The following is an 18,855-nucleotide window of genomic DNA, read 5'->3' as shown; positions in this document are numbered from 1 at the left end:
TGGATGACAAGATGGCAGCAGCGAGTAAACACAAAGAGAGAAAAGTTCAAATTTTAGAAGGGAGCTGAACAGATGAGCCCAACGGTTTAAAAAACTAAACCATTTACATAACCTAAATTATACTCTGTCTGTCAGCACAGGCCTGCGTGAGGGCAGTGGGTTTTAAGTAAACCAAGTAATTGTGCTGGCTTTTAATAATGTGGCTAAAGAAACATCAAGACTATGCAGCAGTGTAATTATGCAAAAACTCTGGAATCGATCCCAAGTAAGTGCGTGCAGGTCAATAATTAACAGACAGCACTTGGGTAGACTGAGGCAGAATCTGAAAAAATTACAACACATGCAACCACCAGGCTTCATATAGATCCCAAACAATACTACTCCTTAAATTTCACATCACTGCACTCATATGACAAAGACCTTTTTCTTTAGACCTGTTTGCACAAACACTACAGACAAAGCAGCTGCAGCTGCACAGTAAATAATACCACAACATGCCAATGTTCATGCCTTTGGCAATGTACAACATAACTGTACATCAACAGGTCAACCACCACGCCAAAGCAAACTCTCTGCATATGAAAACCCACTTGGCAATGCACTGGGTTCTGAACAGCAACCTCTCTTTTTGCTGTGGTGATTGTTAAAAAAAAACCCCAAAACAAAACAAACAAAAACAAAAAACAACAACAGAGCAGCCATTTTAAACTATCTTCCACATGACACCAGTCCTGCGTCTGAGAGAAAGAAAGCTGCCAGACCAGATGGAGAGTGACATTATGAACGAACAACTGTTGTATGCTATTTTAAAATGAGGGGACACTATTGTGCAATGTCTAGATAATACTTGTCACTTCCAGCCTTCCCAGAAGTGAGAGCAATAGAGCAAGGAATTCCTGTTTGACGGGTGCTGAAAGACCTATGCAGGCATTGAAACAGGATGAAAAGTCATCACTAGACGTGTGCCAAAAGCTAGTGAATTTCACTGATACTGGTACATTCTGTATATTCTACCATTACTGTCAATCCCCAGCTCTGTTAGTAGCTATCATGCTTTAGGGCTATAGTGCAGACAGAGGTTAAAGGGCAGGGTTCATCATATAACACACACCCAACAGAGGCAAACTTCTATCTCAGATTTTCAAGACAAAGTGCATAGATAGGCCAACATGCATAATAGATGAGTGCACAAACTAGAGCTATCCCGCAGAGCTGATATTATCAGCAGGTATTATCATGTCACAGACATATCGGCATCAGTGTGCATTGTTGGTTAGGAAAAAAACATCCCAGCATAGAAGAACAATTTGGAAACAGTGTCATCATTACATAATTTATTAAGCAGACGCCAAAGTTTATATTACTTTGCAACACCTGAGTAGCTGTTTGACAGCAGATGCAGATGCTGTTGCCCCGGCTGCTGATAGTTAGGATTTTACTTGGTTTGAATAGCAAGTTCTGATCAAGTAATTATACTGTCATGTATTATATCTACACTACCAGCTCTCCATCAAAACACTCATACAATTTCCATTTATTCCTAAAAACTAAACCAGTCTAACACTATCATAAATATAAGGCTATAGAAGTAACACCAGCCCAGATATAAAGAATAACTCAAAGGAATAGCATTCACACACACACACACACACACACACACACACACACACACACATATATGTATGTATGTATATATAAGGTTCATTACAGAATGTTTGCCTTGTTAATGTCTCTTGTTATCCTCAACTGTTTCTTTTTTGTGCATTTTTTAAAGGAATACTTAATTTCTTGTCATGTTTTCTCCGAAAATGGGGTGTCACTAACACCTATATGAAAACTGGCAGTAGCTGACATTTGACAATGTTAACACAGCTGATTTAAAGTCTGGGTTAAGCAAAATAATTATGTGCTCTGAGTTTTTCACACCACAGAATCATGTAGGGCTGTAGCTGACTCCGAATTTGGCCATTATATACAAATATTCAATGTTTTTTTGTTTTGTTCCCATATAAACATTTAAAGTTTGAACGGGGAAAGCAGGATGTTCAGTGTGACAGTGGCATTCATGTAATGTAGTAAACAAGCTAACGGTGCTGACAACAGATCGCCAGTGTGCAGCAACATTTTGGCTGACAGAAGATATCAAACAAAAGCCAGAGACTGTATTATATGAAGTTGCTGTAAATTAACCACTTTCAAGCAGAAGACAGAAGATAATGTTATCTCAGAGCCTCACAGTGCAGAGTCTCTCCATCCTCCGTGCCACTGCATCACGTCCGCTGCAGCCTCTACCAAATAACAGCATGACAATGAAGAGCACTCACTCTGAAGCAGCGACTGCTCGACTTCAAGCAAACTCAGTCAACTGAGGGGTCTCCGACTGATGAGCCGAATCTCTAACTTTCAGGGGGCAACCCCAATGGCAACAGACTCTCTTTCAGCAGCTAACCGCAGCCACATTAGCACAAAGCACACACACCAGCTACCAGTAACTGCTCGGCTGGGTAGTCGCTTCAGCCTGAGAGGTACATTAGTGACAGCTATTTTGTTTGAGTTCATATGATTGTGTGTCAATGCTCACACTCACACTAATGGGTGACGGAAATTACGCTGATGCTGTGACGTCAATAACTTTAGTAGTCACTTAGTTTTTACATAGTACGGGAGAGGTTATGTTAAAGTGATAGTTCTGGATCTTTAAAGTGGGACAGTTTGAGATACAGTAGCTGTATTATATACAGTAAACCCGTTTTAGCCACATTAAAAGGCGCCTACAAAAAATTCAATATCAGTCTAAGTGGACGCTGTACAGTTGATAGTGTAATAGCTGCTAACGGCACTTTCTGACCCCAACAGCTGACCGGCGGCAGATGAGAAATCTGCCAGAGGAAAAGGCTGTGTGACGGCGAGGTGAAGCAGTGAAAATACTCAATATATGGCGTCTGCTTAGACTGATATTGATTTTTTTAGGGCGGCCTTTTTTAAAGTGGCTAAAATACATTTTTATATCAACCCCTGTAGGGTACGCGCCCTGTCTGTTCTGCAAACTGGGAGCATGCCAACTGCCAGCTACGTTATGTAATACGCTGACTATACAAAAGTATCTCATACAGCTCCACTTCAAAATTCCCAAACTATCCCTTTAAGGATGGCTCCAGTGCATCATTGAGCCATGATTTTAGTCACACCCTAAAAATCATGGACATAGTAAGTGTGAAAAATAGAACTACACAGTTCATAGTCCTTTCACATATTTTCAGCAAGTATTTTCTAATAAGAATAAGGTGCTTAGAAAGACATCAGAGACTTTGTTTTACCCGGACATATCAATATTTGCAGCCATGGTGTTCCCAATAGGACTTAAAAGAAATAAGAGAATAAACAACACTCTCAACACCTATGGTCTAACTATTGATGACTATTATTAAGTCTTTTTCTCTATTGGCCTTGGCCTATAAAACCCAATACTAAACTGCCTCTACCATAAACTGAACTAACTTCAAGGTTTTAAAAGCCTTTTTCCATTTTGACCACACTGAAAGCTTTGCTTATCAGTGTGTCACTTGGTCCAGAGCCACAATACAAAACATTTCATGGGTCACAGAGCCTCTAATAACCGGGTGCCAAGTGGGCCTTGGGTCTGATGACATGAGATGGAGCTGTGCAAAGGCCAAAGAGTCGCTTGTAAAATAAGCAGTTATTTATGTGAAGGATTTGTCACCACTGCAAGTAGGCCTTAACTTATACATAAAGCTTTAATTGTATTACAATTAAGTTACTGTACTCTTATCATACTCCATGGTGGCTGTGAAAAACTATCTTGCATCCTGACTTAAGAAAAATGATAACTCACTAGCCTTCAGAACATCATGCCGTTATTGAACATTAGCTCTGGTGTTTTAACAATGGATGTCCTTTAACTTTAAGTACTAGTGCACTGAAAAACAATGAAAGCTTTGTGGTGCAGTAAGGACTGTGTTACAAATCTGGCACATAACTGTAGTTTTTTCACATTCACATAATAATAAAACCTAACCCAACCAATATAATGTAGCAATTTATAACAGTTACTGTATCAATAACAGCAAAATTAAGGATGAGTAAGGATTTGAGTAAGGATCAATGTTTTTTTCACTAACTCAGGAGAGACTCAGCAGACAGACATTTCTCCATTATCTGTTTAGAAGCAGCTGGGAGTGTAACTACAATAAGAAAAGCTGGTCAACGTTAAAAGTCCACTTTAAGCGAGCCTATTCTGTTTTCAGTGGGAAGCTAACTTAGCTTGCTAACTTCAGGGCTAACCTCTGTCACTTTAATCAGCAGCTGGCAAGCTAGACATGGGGACGTGCATTGGGTTTTTAAAAGTAGTAGCATTTATTCACTGACAAACAGCCTCAACTGTTGACACATCACACAGCTGCGTTTCATGTCATACTCTCTGCTCCTCTCGCTGCAGCCTCACTGTCACCATCACCAGCACTTCTGCTCTCCCCGCTCGTGCTTGTTGTTGCTCACGCTCTCTCTCTCTCTCTCTTGCTGCGCACACTGTCTGGATCCAAAACAAGACACTGAAGTTTCAAAAGAACCAGAGAGGCAGTGTGTCATAGCTTGCTGTTTTCAACCCGTGCTGACACTTCTGTTTGGATGGGCAGAGCACTAGGAAAGGGTGCGCTTGATTTGCATAAAAGACAAACCGGGGGCAATATTGCTAAACTCATCATGCTGCACAAAATTGTTTTTATCTCGATTATCTTGTTCTGAAAATCGAGGGAAGCCAAAATCGTGATTGAAATTGAAATTTGTTTAATTGCATCGCACTACTCTGCCTTTCAGAAAGTTTGCAGTGACTGATAAATAAATGACTGAGCACGTTTCCTGTATGATCCAGTGCTTTTGTAATGACATGCTTTGAGGATATAAGCCTGAGCTGCATCTAGACTGTATTGGCCGGCAAGGGAGGAGGATAAACAGGGGAGGAGAAGCAAAATGAGCAGCGGAAGCAACACAGCATGTTGGGAAGTTAAGGAATCTCAGGATATGATGTAGTATTTGCCCGGGCCTGGAGGGAAAGAACAGGCGGCCCTCAAGTCTCAACAGGGAGAGGGGAAGGACAGAAAAAAAGAGTTCTAGGAAAGATATTATCTGACTCAGAGCAAAAATGACATTGACATACACATTTCACTTCAGTCTGCAAAATTTAACTCTTGCAATATTACTAAGGAAGTCTCCATAAGTCCAAATGTGCTTTTTATATGGTTCTTGCACATTTATGGAGAAAATTTCAAAACTTTTCCATGACTTTTCAAGGACCCATGATAAAAAAAGAAAAAAAAATTCTTGCCTCACTTGCCCGCTGTTTTTCACACATATCAGAATCAAACATAATTTAATAGCTGGCATACTTTGGGGAAAATTACACACAACAGAATTCCATGACTTTTCAAAAACTTTCAATGACTTTTAACCAATTGAGACCTGTATTGAAATTGATTTTCTTGTGCTACATTCAGACACTTTTCACAAGTATTTTGAGCACTGAGTAAACTGGTTTGATTTCTTTTGAAAAACATAAGGAAAAAAGGCAATGAGAAACTTGAAAAGAAATGTTGAGCAATTTGCGAGAATCTAGTAGATTTAGAAAATCATATATATTTTAAAAAAAGGAAGATGTTGAGAAAACTCTATTTTTGATTATCAGGATTACATGCATATGATACTAATGATAATCTTAAAACATCATTATTTTTAAGCACTTTTTCATGTCATTACCTTGTTTATTTTTGTTTTTTACTTTCCCTTTTTAGCGAATTTCCTAATGATTTTCATGTACTTTTTACTAATTTGAGGCTAAATTTGGGGTTTGCAAGTTGCTCTTTGCCTTCTTCCTATTTTCCAAAAAAAAACAAAAACAAGACAATTTGCTCAGGTTTCAAAGGATTAATACTTAAATTACTTTTCAAAAACTGTCAATGGTTTTTACTTATTCAATGATTTTTCCAGGCCTGGGAAACATGATTGTGAAATTCCATGTCTTTTCCAGGTTTTTCAGGATTATGGGAGTACTGCTTTTAGTGTAAATTCTAGCCTCGCACATTGTATACCAGCTGATGCCACAAAACTAGACATCAACTTGGAAGATGAGAGTGCCAAAGAAGAAATGGAAATATGACACATTATCTGGCTACTATTGTTCCCCCGACTCTGTTCCCTCCTGAACCTCAGGTGTTTATTTTAAATGGCAGTTTTCTAATCCCTGTTCAGAGGCTCATTTCATCACAGCTATTAAACCAGATATGTTTCTTTGCAAACACTCAATACCTATCCAACAAATCCTTCCCCTGCTCTTGCAGCAGTATCCCACACTATGAACAGATGAAGCTCCCGGCTCTGTGAGCTCAGGCTCACTTCACTGTTATGTTTATGACAGGTGACATAAGACAGCGACCCAGTGAACCTGACACTAGATCCACAGATAAAGGGTCTGGACAGATCAAGGAGCTATTGTGGCACAGTGCTCCTAACAAAGCATGAAGGGACTTGGACTGGCGGATCAGATATATTTCATTTCCTGGACTCGGAAACACATTCAGATGGTCTGTCCAATGTGCGTGCATTTTGTCAAGATAGATGACGGAAGCAGAACAAAGGAAAAGATATCCAGCTGAATGTCTAAGGTTCAAGGAGCTACCCACTGACACACTGGTAGAGCTTTTCAGCAAATTCTGAAAGCATCGCATTCAAAGTAATTACCAAATTCAACCCAAACAAAGCCCCTTTCCCACTACATGAAAAAACAGCATACACCAGCTAACATGCATATATGGATTAACTCTCACCTCAAATGACTCTGCAGTAGTCACGGGTATTTATCTGCTACAGTTCCAATCAGCTTCCATGAAAACAAAACACCCAGGTAGATGAACTAATTTTAGCCCATTTGCCAGAAATGTACAATGATGTGCGCCCACAAAATATCATCCATCTCTGTCCAAGCAGCGCGCCAACATTGTTTCAAATTAGTCAGCACTAAGTTGAAAGACTGAATATGTAAGAGAATATAAAAGCAGTTACATTTTCACCGGCCTAACTGCCCAGTTTACTACCCTGTTTTCTATGACGTTGAACATGACACATAAAAAACCCCAGAAAGGAATATCTGTCTGCTGCAGAGCTGAGTGCACATCTCTGGTCTTCTGACAATGAAAAAAAGAGTCTTTTGCTTATGTTTAGCTGTTTTTCCCATGTTAAAAAAAAACTGCATATGCATGCTAATTTTGGTGGAAAAGGGGTATATGACGTGCAACTCAGGTGCAAAGGAGCAATTAATTCAAACCTGCAAATATAGCAATTATCTGGCTTTTTTTTAAAGATGTTATTAAATTTTAAGTGGGTGATTACATGTTTTCCCAACGTATTAAATTTAACTTGGATGTGCTTTAAAATGAATTAATTGAACTAAAAATGAATTGGTTTGATAAAGCAAATATGTTTAAAGTAGTCAGAGAGCAGACTGATCAAAAGGGATGTTTAGCTTTTTCCACAATATATTGAAGAGTAGAAAAATTCACAGTCATTCAAACTAGGATGTCTACTGTTCAGTTCACCGTTGTTGTGACGAAAGATAAAATAGTAGCCACCATGACAACTTCCTATAGTTGTAATATCCCAGCATTATAGACTGTTGCACAATGCTTTGGTATCTTGTAAAATTTTAAAGCTACAGTACCTCTGGATCAGATTTCATATTTCAATAGAACACCTTTTTTAACTACTGAAATTTCAATAATAATTTAAACCAGCGTAATACAATTTACCAAACGATGAAAATGAGGACAGGGGGCATGAATTAATTGGTTAAAAACATAACATAAAGATGATAAACAAAATTAAAATACTTGGGCTGAAATCAACAAATTCTAGAACATTTTTAAGTTTTACTTAAAATTTTTACTTAAAAATTTTATTTTACTTAATTACTGTATTCATCTGATCCACTTGACTTGAAATGCTCTCATAAATGTTTCACAAATATTTGTACCTACGTCAACAACAGAGCACTCTGTCTTTATCATGTGATTAACTTCACTGCCATCAACTGTCTGTCTGCCTCCATATCAGCGTCACAATCAGTTGAACCTTTGGAACTTAAATAAATCATGATAAATGTGCTGCGATAAATAATCTGAGCCACAGATTACTGCAGTCATCTAGAAACTTGACTGCTCGCAGCTCTGAGTGTTTCATAAGGTTCTACAAATCCTGGTTAACTGGTTGGACTTTGCCCCTGTGGAGTCTGGCTAAAGATATTTCACGCCCAATTTCTTATCAGACTGGCTGCCGTGCACATGCACTGCAAATTAATATAGAAACTTTTAGAAAAGCAGGGTTATTTGACAAGCAGTGAGGGACATGGGTGCTACAAACACGTAAATTATTTTGAGCGATAAGAAGATAATTTACAGTAATATGCAGCTAAAGCTGACCACTTGTACAAGTACTAATTTATATTCAACTGAACATGATGCAGTAATGTTCATCCTCCTCCCCCATTGGAACATCTCGCATCACTGACCCTTGCCTTGGCCTGGCCTACATTTTTGGCTCTATACACCACAAAAACGCCAGACTCTCAAGAGCTAACTCTTAGGTCACAAAGACATTGTAGGCCTGGCAGCATGTAAACAAATAAACACAAACTTGGCATCTTCTCAAACTGCAATTTACTGTGTAACTATGTCAACTGCTGTCACAGTACTGTGAGCAAACACCTCAAATGATGCCCATTGTCCACACCGGATGAAGGAGCATGTGAGTCATGGTCAGATTGTACATGATGTACAGTGTTTGCCACAGAATTACAATTTCTGTGTGGCTGCAGCTGACAACGGGCTGTTTGGATTGCCAAACTTAACTATTTTTGTTTTTGTTTGTGTGTGTGTGTCTGGCCCCCTGCATTACTCTGAGTCCCATCTCTACATTCATAGGTTTTTGCAGGTCCGTTAACGCAGCACAGGTGGAGAATTATGTTTTTTCCTCAGCAGCAGTTTGTGGTGTTTGAGTCATGGGATGGATAACTAATCTGTTCATCCAATTAGAGCTGATCAGATTAGATCAATGGATGAGAGGAGCAGCTGCAGAAGTGGTGAGGGTAAGCAAACTTTTAGATCCCGCGCAACTAACGGTTTAGGTTCATTTCCACCACGCCTGGCATTCTGCTACTCCGTCAGTGTGCTCTGTGCTCCGAGAGTGTGGTGCAATGAATAACTAAACAGTGTATATTCCAATAGTGCTCCTAATGAAAAGTCCAGCTCTTCAAAATAATAAAAATCAATAGGTGGTGGCAAAGGCTGTTATTTTGACGGGCTAAGACCTGACAAGGCCAAAATCTATATTATTAGACTCAAATCGAGATTTAGAAAACCAAACGAAAAAAACAGTTAATGAAAAGCTATATGGTATGGCATTTTTAAATTAAACGGCATATTAATGAGTTGCTCCTTGCTTGATGCAAAGACAACAAAGTACAATTAAATTGAAACAAATGTTTGATTAGTCACATTATGTTCAATTAAATTCAATAAATGCATTACAACCAACATACATTCCAAATAAACTTGATCGACTATGTTATTTGATGTGGACGTGCAGAAAACGTTATTGGTTTTTTTCACAAAGAATGTAATCATGCACACTGGTTTAATGTAATGTAAAGACTTTCTCTCCTGGATTTATCTGTATACGTCTGTGTATTATTTCCATACTTATTATCTGTATCCTGTTCCTATCTATGTTCTTTGTGCTGCTGCAGCGCTAAATTTATCACTTGGGCATAAAAACTTTTATCTTAAAGCTTGAGTGCAGAACTCTTGCTTCCCCTCTCTAGAAATGAGAGTCATTAAGCAAACACTGTTGACGCATTACAAAATATGTCTGCAGGTGAACTTGCCACGTATCCTCTGCACCCAGGAGAGCTCTCTTCCAAGTCTTTTTTTTTTTTTTTTTAAATCAGTTACAATGGCCCGATAGGGCTTTTTTTTTTAATATAACATTTTATTATTGTATCTGAAACGTGAAACTATGTGTAAGACGTCTCCCCAGAAATTAAGGTGAGATTCTCCTTCCAGTACCATATTTTTGTCAATATTGTGGATAAGCAAAAGCACATGGTATGATAACCATCAACTTTTATAACACGGTATTCAGAGTTTCTTTTTAATCTCAACATCCACTCCAGACATTTTTCTTGGATTTTTAGCCATAACTTCTTCCTAGTGACTGTTTCATTGCTGTAGTCTCTCCCTCCATCATGCTCCCTTTAGCTCTGGCTGGCGGACGTGAAGTACATCACTTCCTATCACAGACACCAAAACTCCAACAACAAGAGAGTGTTTGCTGACAGGGATAGGTTTAATCACCATTGTGCCAACTCGTTTGGCAAGGGCTTGAATGTAACGGATGTTTATTTTTAAGCAACTGTCCGACACTTTAGCTTGAAATATAGACAGCGTTAATTACACAATATGTATATGCATACTGCTACAGGGAAGATGGTGGAAAAGATGAAAAAGTAACTTCACATTGTGTTACAATTTTGAAAAATGGGTTCTTTTAGCAGTGCCATATCCTGCATGAGCTTCCTTTTGAAATGTTTTCACTGAACAAACAGGAACTGACAGCAGTAAAATGGCACACCTCAAGGAGTGGTGGGACCCACTCACAATATGGCTTACAGCACAGGCCAGGGCCTATATTTAGATATATAGGTGTACTTTGGCTGCTGGGGAAAAAGCCAGACAAAGCTATTATGTTATTTATTTGACTATTTAAAGTAAGACATGAAGTTCTGTTTGAAAAAGGAGGGGCGGGGGCTGAGGTGCTGCCTGAGGACTAAATACACAGTTGTCATGTTACCATGCAAGACAGATGAGATGAGCTCTCACAAAAGAAAATTTAACTAAAAATAAAAAATAATATAAATCAATTACAGCACATCACCACACCTGTCTGGCATTAGTGTCAACATACAGCCATTAACCAATACTACAGACCATGACAGGGCACATTTTAGACCCAATCTCAACTGCGTGAACACATGGAACTTGAGAAAAATGGTGCTAAAAGTTTTATGAAAATTAAACCTGGCAAACCATGTTGGACTGACATGTTCATACAGGCATAATAGACAATGAAGAGAAAGTAATTCACACATGCAGAGACAAACAGACAGTGGGCATATTACCATGTCTCCAAGGGTCCTTGGGCTCCACTGCTCCAGAGATAATATCCTCATCTGAGGGAAATGTGACCCTTTTGCCACTTGGTTTGTGTTTATCGTCCCCCTCCTCCACAGAAGGGTACAGTCCAGCCTGGTCTGTAGCAGAAGCTTCTGTGCTGCCTGTCTGGCTTACATCTGATGGTCTCTCTGGCTCACTGCCAGCTGGGACATCCTGAGACGTGGACTCTGATTCTAAAGTATTGTCTGAGAATGATCTGACATTAGTCGATTCAGCCTCCAACATCCCACTCTCATCGAGACTCAGATCCACACCTATGTCCATGTCCCCACCATCATCCCCCTCTTCCACAACAAACGTTGCAGGATCCTTATTTTCCTTCATTTTCTCCAGCCCAATATCGTCCTTGTGCTGCTCATCATTAGAAAAGATCAAGTCAGTAGGATTCACCACCGCAGGGGTATCTTGAGCACTGCTCTTGCTATTTCCATTGACCTCATCAATTTCCAGTGTGTCTTGTGCCTGGTGGTTGTCCTCCTCAGCTGCCTGAAGGTTGTCAGTGAGCTGAGGCATCAGGTACGTCTCAGAGGCCTCTGTGGGAACAATGTTTTGTTTTTCTGTGCTACTGTCCGTCATCAGTTCAGAGATCCGGGGCGTGACCCCTTCTGTGTTGTTGGTTGTGTTGTGATCATCGTCCACATTGCTTTTTGTCTTGACATTGCACAAATCTATACGCTGGTCTTCGATATTCATGTTTTCATGTCCAGTGAAACTCAGTCTTGAACTGTGCCAGACAGCCTAGATAACAGTAGGTTAAACAGTAACTAGGAACCAACTGACACAGATAAGTCTGTCTATGTCCTTTGTCTCACAATGTATGTAAGTGTGCACCTATCCTGATCAAATTACATTCAAGTGCAATCGGACAAGTGTTGAACTTGGGGTGATAGTTTCCTAAACCCCAAATCACAGGTGACTTTGGTGCTTCCTTATAATTAGCCAATTAAAGTGCAGTTTCACACAAATACAAATACAAGAAATATGTGCTTACTGTAAAATTTATCCTGTTTCAGTAATTCTTAATTTGCCAAAACAGGCAACTTTGTTCAACTATTACCTTGGCAGGCAACCTTCACTTAATAATTTCTGCCAACCGTGTCCTTTCACTCCAAGAGGGACCCGAGGAAATGCTCACTGGTCGTCAGCACATTGCCAGCAGTATTTAAGAGGACCCGGACAGTCAATTGAAATGAACAAGCCACTCAGGGTGCCTCCATTACGCTAACAGAGTGAGCTTAATGCCCGACACCAAACCGATTGATTTGCATGAATTTGAGCTAATGTTAGCTGGCTTGCTAAAGTTGTTGCCCAACAATGACGTCCAGGCCCGTGAACGGTCGCGTGCCCGCTTCTTGACGTGAGCCCGGCTGTTTCTCCCCGACAAAGTCCATTCTTCTGTGTCAAAAGAAAATATTTCCCGGCTGTAGCTCTTGTCTCACCCTCTGTTGTGCTGCAACTCGGTTCGCATCACAACCCCCGACCAGCGGCAGCCAGAAAAAAAACAGGCGTCACACTCCGAGCAATGAGCATGTTTCGGTGGCTAACGTTAATGGGAGACAACCGTGCCGAAGCCCCACCTGCTGGAACTAATAGTGCTAATAATTATGAGATTATAAAGGATGTTCCCACCGCACAGGTCTGGTTGTTGTCTCTCTATCCGGCAGAAGTACGCTGAACCTGTTTTTGTCTGGCGTTGCCATTCGCTAGCTTGCTGAAGTCCAACAACTGTTTGTTGTTCACACGTCTTACGTCAGCACGTCGTTGCCCACAGGGGCGCGTTCAACAGACGCAGTGTTACAGACGGTTGCAAAAAATAATAATAATAGGGCAATATTTTAATCATCTTATTAAGTTATTACAAAATTGGAGAACAGTAAAAGAGGCCAAGATATTATTTAACACATGAGAATCTCATTACCAAACAGTCGGAAAATTATTATAAAAAGACACAAAATGACCCAAAAGAGACAGAAAAAGGCTACAAATAGATGAAAGAAAAAAGACACAGCAATCCCAGAGAGCAAAAAATGACTTCAACAGTCAGAAAGTTATTATAAAAAGACACAAAAGGACCTCAAAGAGAAACAAAATAAACTAAAACAGTCAGAAATCAAATGACCCCAAATAGATACAAAATTAATATAACACAGTCAAAAAATGACTTAAAAAGACACAAAATTACCTCAGAGACACAGAAAATGAATACAAATGGACAAAAATGACCAAAAAAGTCCACAAAATGTCATCAAAGATTAAGAGTTATTTAAAACAGTCAGCAAATGACTATTAGACACAAAATGACACCCAAGAGACAAAAAATGACATCAAATAGACACAAAATGAATACAAGGAGACAAAAGCGACCAAAAAAGGACCCAAATGGTCACAAAGACAAACAAATTGGCTTAAATCAGTCCCATGCATAATGCATAATATATGCATAATGCATAATATATTAAACTGATATTGCATTATTGTGCAAATTCTACATAAAAAAGAAGTTTAAATGTACCTCAAATTTCAAAGGTTTTTTTACGTCACTTAAAATTACAAGGATTCAATGAAAGCAGTGATCAATGAAAGAGGTCAAAAATGTCTTAAACAAACAAGAACTTTATTTGCCAAAAGTCACATAAAGTTTTTATAGTATTAAACCTAGTATAAACATAGTATAGTATTTGATCATCATCCTTGTACTTCTGTCTGCCTTTTGCTGGAGCTGTGACATCCGATTATTGCACATTTGTTCTCTTAAGAAAATCTTTTTCAATTGAATTTAAAAGTGCACACTTTAGCAGAGAAACAAGACACATCAGAGACCACAATCAATCATTAGGAAGAAGTTCTTCAACAACCAATATGTTTGGCCAGACTGATGTTGAACACTTAACTCTGTAGTTGGGTGCCAGTTATTCTATTTGAAATACTTTTTGCACTACTGGACCCTTTCAGTGAATGTTTTTTTTTTTACAGGTCAATTAGTCCTACCAGTTTTAACTACCGTTTCTGAAGATCAAGTTTGCGTTTCAATAAAGTTGTGAAAAATACGTTTTAACCACAAGTTTGCACAATAAAGGGGTTCCGTCTGTTGGTATGCTGCATACAATTTAAATCTGAAATAAAGATGTCAAAAACTAATACATATTTGAATTAATATCTGAGTGGAGCGTTTGTAGCACATGAAAAACATCAAGAGGTAAAAAAAAAAAAAAAACCTCAGCAAATTACCATAAAAATACTCATTAACATGAGGAAATAAATCTTAACTTATGTTTACTTCAAATTTAGTTATATTCACTTGATTTCATAACATTGTTGCAACTTAAATATTACACGGTTTAAGAAATCAATCTAAATTTTAACAACTTTGGTAAACCAAGTTTACAGTGCTATACATCTCTAATCTGCCGAGTGAAAACTAGTCAGTTATTTTAGTATTTTCTTTAACATGTTAAAATGGATCTTTATTGGCAAAATCCACTTTGTCACAATCAAGTAAAGTCAGACTAACAGTTTACTGAAACTGCTAACACCTTGAAAGATCAAGGTGATTTCAGTTCATTTTTAAGTTGTAACAGTTTTCACAAAATTAAGTAAAACCATCTCAGTTTCAAGTAAACTTACTCTGATATGAAGTAAACAAGAATATTTACAGTATTTACTTTGATTTTTCAAGGCAATCAGTTTGCAATATTGTTTGAAGGGCAACTTGTCAGATTTGACAGGGAAAGAAAACTGATCCTGCAAGTAATATCACTTTCAATTTCTCAAAAAGCAAGAAATTAGCTATGTGAAATATGACGCACACTTCCTTATTACTCAGAAATTTGCCCAGTTCTTTATCGCTGCCATCAAAACACATGTGGGTCTTTTGGAACATTTCCCCAGAAATACTGTTTCCACAGCCACGCTCAAATTAAAGTATATTTAGACAAGCATACTTTAAAAATAAATTTATTGCAACATTAGTCAAAACGTGTAAATCCATGATTAAAACTCTTGAGACTGAACGTCTTTAGCTGAACTGTCATCCTTGGACACCTTGGTCTTCTTGGGGAGAAGGCTTGCCTGGATATTTGGGATGACGCCTCCTTCCGAGATCGTGACCCCTGCCAGCAGTTTGTTGAGCTCTTCATCATTTTTCACTGCCAACAAGATGTGGCGAGGAGCAATGCGATGCTTCTTGTTGTCACGGCAGGCGTTTCCTGCCAGCTCCAGGATTTCAGCACAGAGATACTCCAGGACGGCTGCGAGATACACAGAACTACCACTGCCAATTCGCTCTGCAAAGTTGCCTCTCCTTAGCAGCCTGTGGACACGGCCCACTGGGAAAGTGATCCCCGCTCTGGACGACCTGGATGTTGCAGATTTTGGTTTGGGTGCAGCTTTCTTCCCACGACCAGACATATTTAGTCTGAGTTGAGAGACATTTTTAGGGTTATTTCAAATTAGTTTATCACAAACTAGAGAGGAGTAAACCATGAAGACAGCTGTTTGCACTTCAGGCCTGCAGAATCTGGGTATATGAGGCTAAATGGCTTTAAGAGCAGCCTCCAAAAACATGTTTAAACATTAGAGTCAACACCATCTTAAAATGCACAATACATCAAACGCTAAACTCACTCCTCTTGAGGTAAAACCACATCAAACCTAAGTGAAACCTCACCAGTACTGAGGACCTCCTTCAGGTTGAGACAACAGCTTCACACTGAAACACAAAATGCTGCTTTTATAGGAGTCAGATAGTAATTGTAGATTGCTGACACCTGGCCCCTCTGCCACATGGATCAACCTTATTTTGAAATCTCTCACATAGCTACTATCAGTGGTGGAATGTAACAAAGTACATTTACTCAAGTACTGTACTTAAGTGCAGATTTGAGGTACTTGTATTTTATTTGAGTATATTATTTTTGTGCCATTCTATGCTTTTACCCCACTACATTTCAGAGGGAAATATTACACTTTATTTCACAACATTTATCTAAATACTTTACAAATTAAGACCTTTAAATCCAGAGCATAACAAGAGTTTAAAAAATATTATGTTATATTATATTATAAATTACCACACAGTCAGTATAAACACAGCTGCAATGATCACGATTAATCAGTCTATTTATATACAATTATTTGCCATCTGTTTTGATTACCATTTGAGTTTTTTCCACGATTAAATACTTAGGTGGATTTTTTATTTTTTCATGTTTTCTTCTTTTTCGATCATTTAAGTGTAATAACTTTGAGTTTTGGGGTGTTTTTTAAAAAAAAAACAAAACAAAACAAACATTTTTTGGGTGGTTCTGGGGATGTTTATTCCCCTATTTTTTAAGAATTGTATTTTTACGTTTTTCTATTCTTTTTTGATAAATTAAAGTTTTTAATTTCTTTAAATAATTGTTATGTTTTTCCCCCTATTTTTTCTAATAGTTTAAATATTGGCCTTTTTTATGGCATTTTTGCCTTTATTGGACAGGACAGAGAGATGGAATTGGATGAAAGGGGGAGAGACAGGGGACAACATGCAGCAAAGGGCCATGAGCCAGAATTAAACCCATGGCCACTGCGGCAGGGACACTGCCTTCATACATGGGGCACCTGCTCTCTAACGCTGCATAGTTTAAAGTTTTTTTGCATGTTTTTTTCTTAAAAAAAAAAAAGATTGTTTTTGTTTTTTGCTATTTTATACTTACACTCCACAATCTTCCAGAGGCAAAACTGAAAGAATAAATAAATATCACTATAAATTTCACTTTTCTTTTTGATATAAACATTACCTGTTTTATTTGTTTTTTGCTTGTCTGTTTTTTAAGCAAAGTAACCTGAAATATGTTCACATAGAAAATAAAACCATTGGACTGACAACACTTTTCTTCTTTTTCTCCTTTGTTTTGGCCTTAAAAAACCCAATGCCCCTTACTCTGAAGTGAGTACAACAACTGCGATATAAAATAGTGACTATATCGGTAAAATAAATAAATAAATAAATGAACAAACAGTCATTTTCTGATGCCAAAGTGTTTTGCATGCACATATCTGTTTAAAGTAGCCTACAGCATGTACATTTTCTCTGCTAATGGTGTCCATCTCTGTAGACAGCTGTTAAATGTTTACTCTTGAACTTCACCACCCTCATCTGTGTAAACACTTAATATTTGTTCGTGTTGTTTATGTTCTGTTAAACCGCTTTGAGACACACATGCATCAGAGCATACTGCTAATGAAACATATATAGTCTTTTCAACACAAACAGACAACAAACACAATGTAACATGGCATCTTTTCCACCTTCTTCTCATAATGTGCTGAACATCAACAGCAGATGGCAGCACAGACCTCGGATTTAACCTGCAGTTTATTGCAGTTTGTCTTTATTGTTTTTTCCGTCTTCTCACGTTACCTACTCCTCATGAAGGAGCATTTATAAAACCACATTTAGTGGTGTCATGAACCTTCTCTTTATGATGAGGTGCTTGACTGTGTCTGTCTCCCCGAGCGCCTGATGTGCTTACTAACTAACTGCTTGGAGGGGTAGCGATGACTCATCGCCCACCACTGTGTACAGCTCAGTATCAAGAGTTTCATTACACTCAGAAACAGACAGAGATAAAGAGGGTTTTATGTTGTTTGAATGCCTCTAAGACAACTCGTGACTGTAAATCAAATTGTGTACCTTGTGTTTTATACCCGTTTGTTTTGGTTTTTTTTGTAATTCTTACGGTGATATCTCATTTTAAAGGTGAAACACTGCTTAAAGGTATACAAAGAGGGGTTATCAGTTGTTGTTTGTAAACTAGCTCGCCAATGAAAGTGAAAATAAAACCCCAGACCCCAGATTCTTTGTCATTTGGCATTGGTCCTGTGCCTTATTGCTGCTTACAGTCTGGCACCTGGTCGCCACCCTTTCATAAAGCCTGACTGCACCTGAGTGCTGTGGGGTTATACATCCATAAACATCCTGACATCCTGAACGCAGAAAATACAGAGAACATTAGTAGATACAGGCAGAGGGCAGAGTCTCTTCAAGTGGGTGATTAAGTGATGATTGAGAAGGATTCGGTATGAGTCTATACATGTTTTTTTAGGAAAATCCAGCACTGTGTGTCTTTAAACAAAGCATCAACATTAATACTTAACCTTGGAAATATTAGTTTGACCGAAACATCCTGAGTCCAGGTCCACGTACTTGCGTTTTCAACTGTATTACATGGACTTCTTTTTGCACATCCACATAATGCATTACCTTTTTCAGCAACTAAACTTGCATTTCAATCAATCCATCTTTATGACAACTTACCCAGCTGGCACTCGATGTCAGTATCATGTAAGAACGATGTTGGACTTTTATACTAAACACACGTGAAATTTTGGTTGGGATGGAAATTGCTTTGGTGATATTTTAAATGTCTAAAGTTTAGAATTTCATAGACTTTGGCTTTTGTTCTCCATACCTTACGATTTGTTATTCCATATTGAGTTGACATTGGCAAAAGACCTGTGCAAGACGATGGATTTTGGTTATTTATAGGTATACTTTGCAGGATTTCCCAAAGAAAACAAT

General features: G+C 38.4%; 2 protein-coding genes across 3 annotated transcripts in view; both read right to left on the bottom strand.

Annotated features, from left to right (window-relative positions):
* The window catches only part of ppp1r37 (protein phosphatase 1, regulatory subunit 37), a 53,138-nt gene extending 40,102 nt beyond the window's left edge, over window positions 1-13,036 (bottom strand). For both annotated transcript variants that reach the window (XM_042486398.2, XM_042486397.2), the window contains exon 1: window positions 11,240-13,036. In XM_042486398.2, coding sequence (XP_042342332.2) covers window positions 11,240-11,987 — 748 coding nt within the window. In that variant the 5' untranslated portion in view covers window positions 11,988-13,036. The remainder of the gene's footprint in view (window positions 1-11,239) is intronic.
* A 2,196-nt stretch (window positions 13,037-15,232) lies between these two features.
* Window positions 15,233-16,100, bottom strand: LOC121943214 (histone H2A-like). The gene is made up of 2 exons (XM_042486686.2): window positions 15,961-16,100; window positions 15,233-15,708 (listed from the first exon to the last, which is right to left on the bottom strand). Exon 2 carries the CDS (start codon window positions 15,699-15,701, stop codon window positions 15,285-15,287), a length of 417 nt encoding a protein of 138 aa, XP_042342620.1. The 5' UTR covers window positions 15,702-15,708; window positions 15,961-16,100; the 3' UTR covers window positions 15,233-15,284.
* Between the last annotated feature and the right edge of the window lie 2,755 nt (window positions 16,101-18,855).

Source organism: Plectropomus leopardus, chromosome 6 (assembly GCF_026936395.1).
Source record: "Plectropomus leopardus strain MGB_pleo_1.0 chromosome 6, ASM2693639v1, whole genome shotgun sequence".
Taxonomy (NCBI): domain Eukaryota; kingdom Metazoa; phylum Chordata; class Actinopteri; order Perciformes; family Serranidae; genus Plectropomus; species Plectropomus leopardus.
The sequence above is the reverse complement of the archived record's forward strand: the minus strand, read 5'-3'. Positions and strand labels throughout refer to the sequence as shown.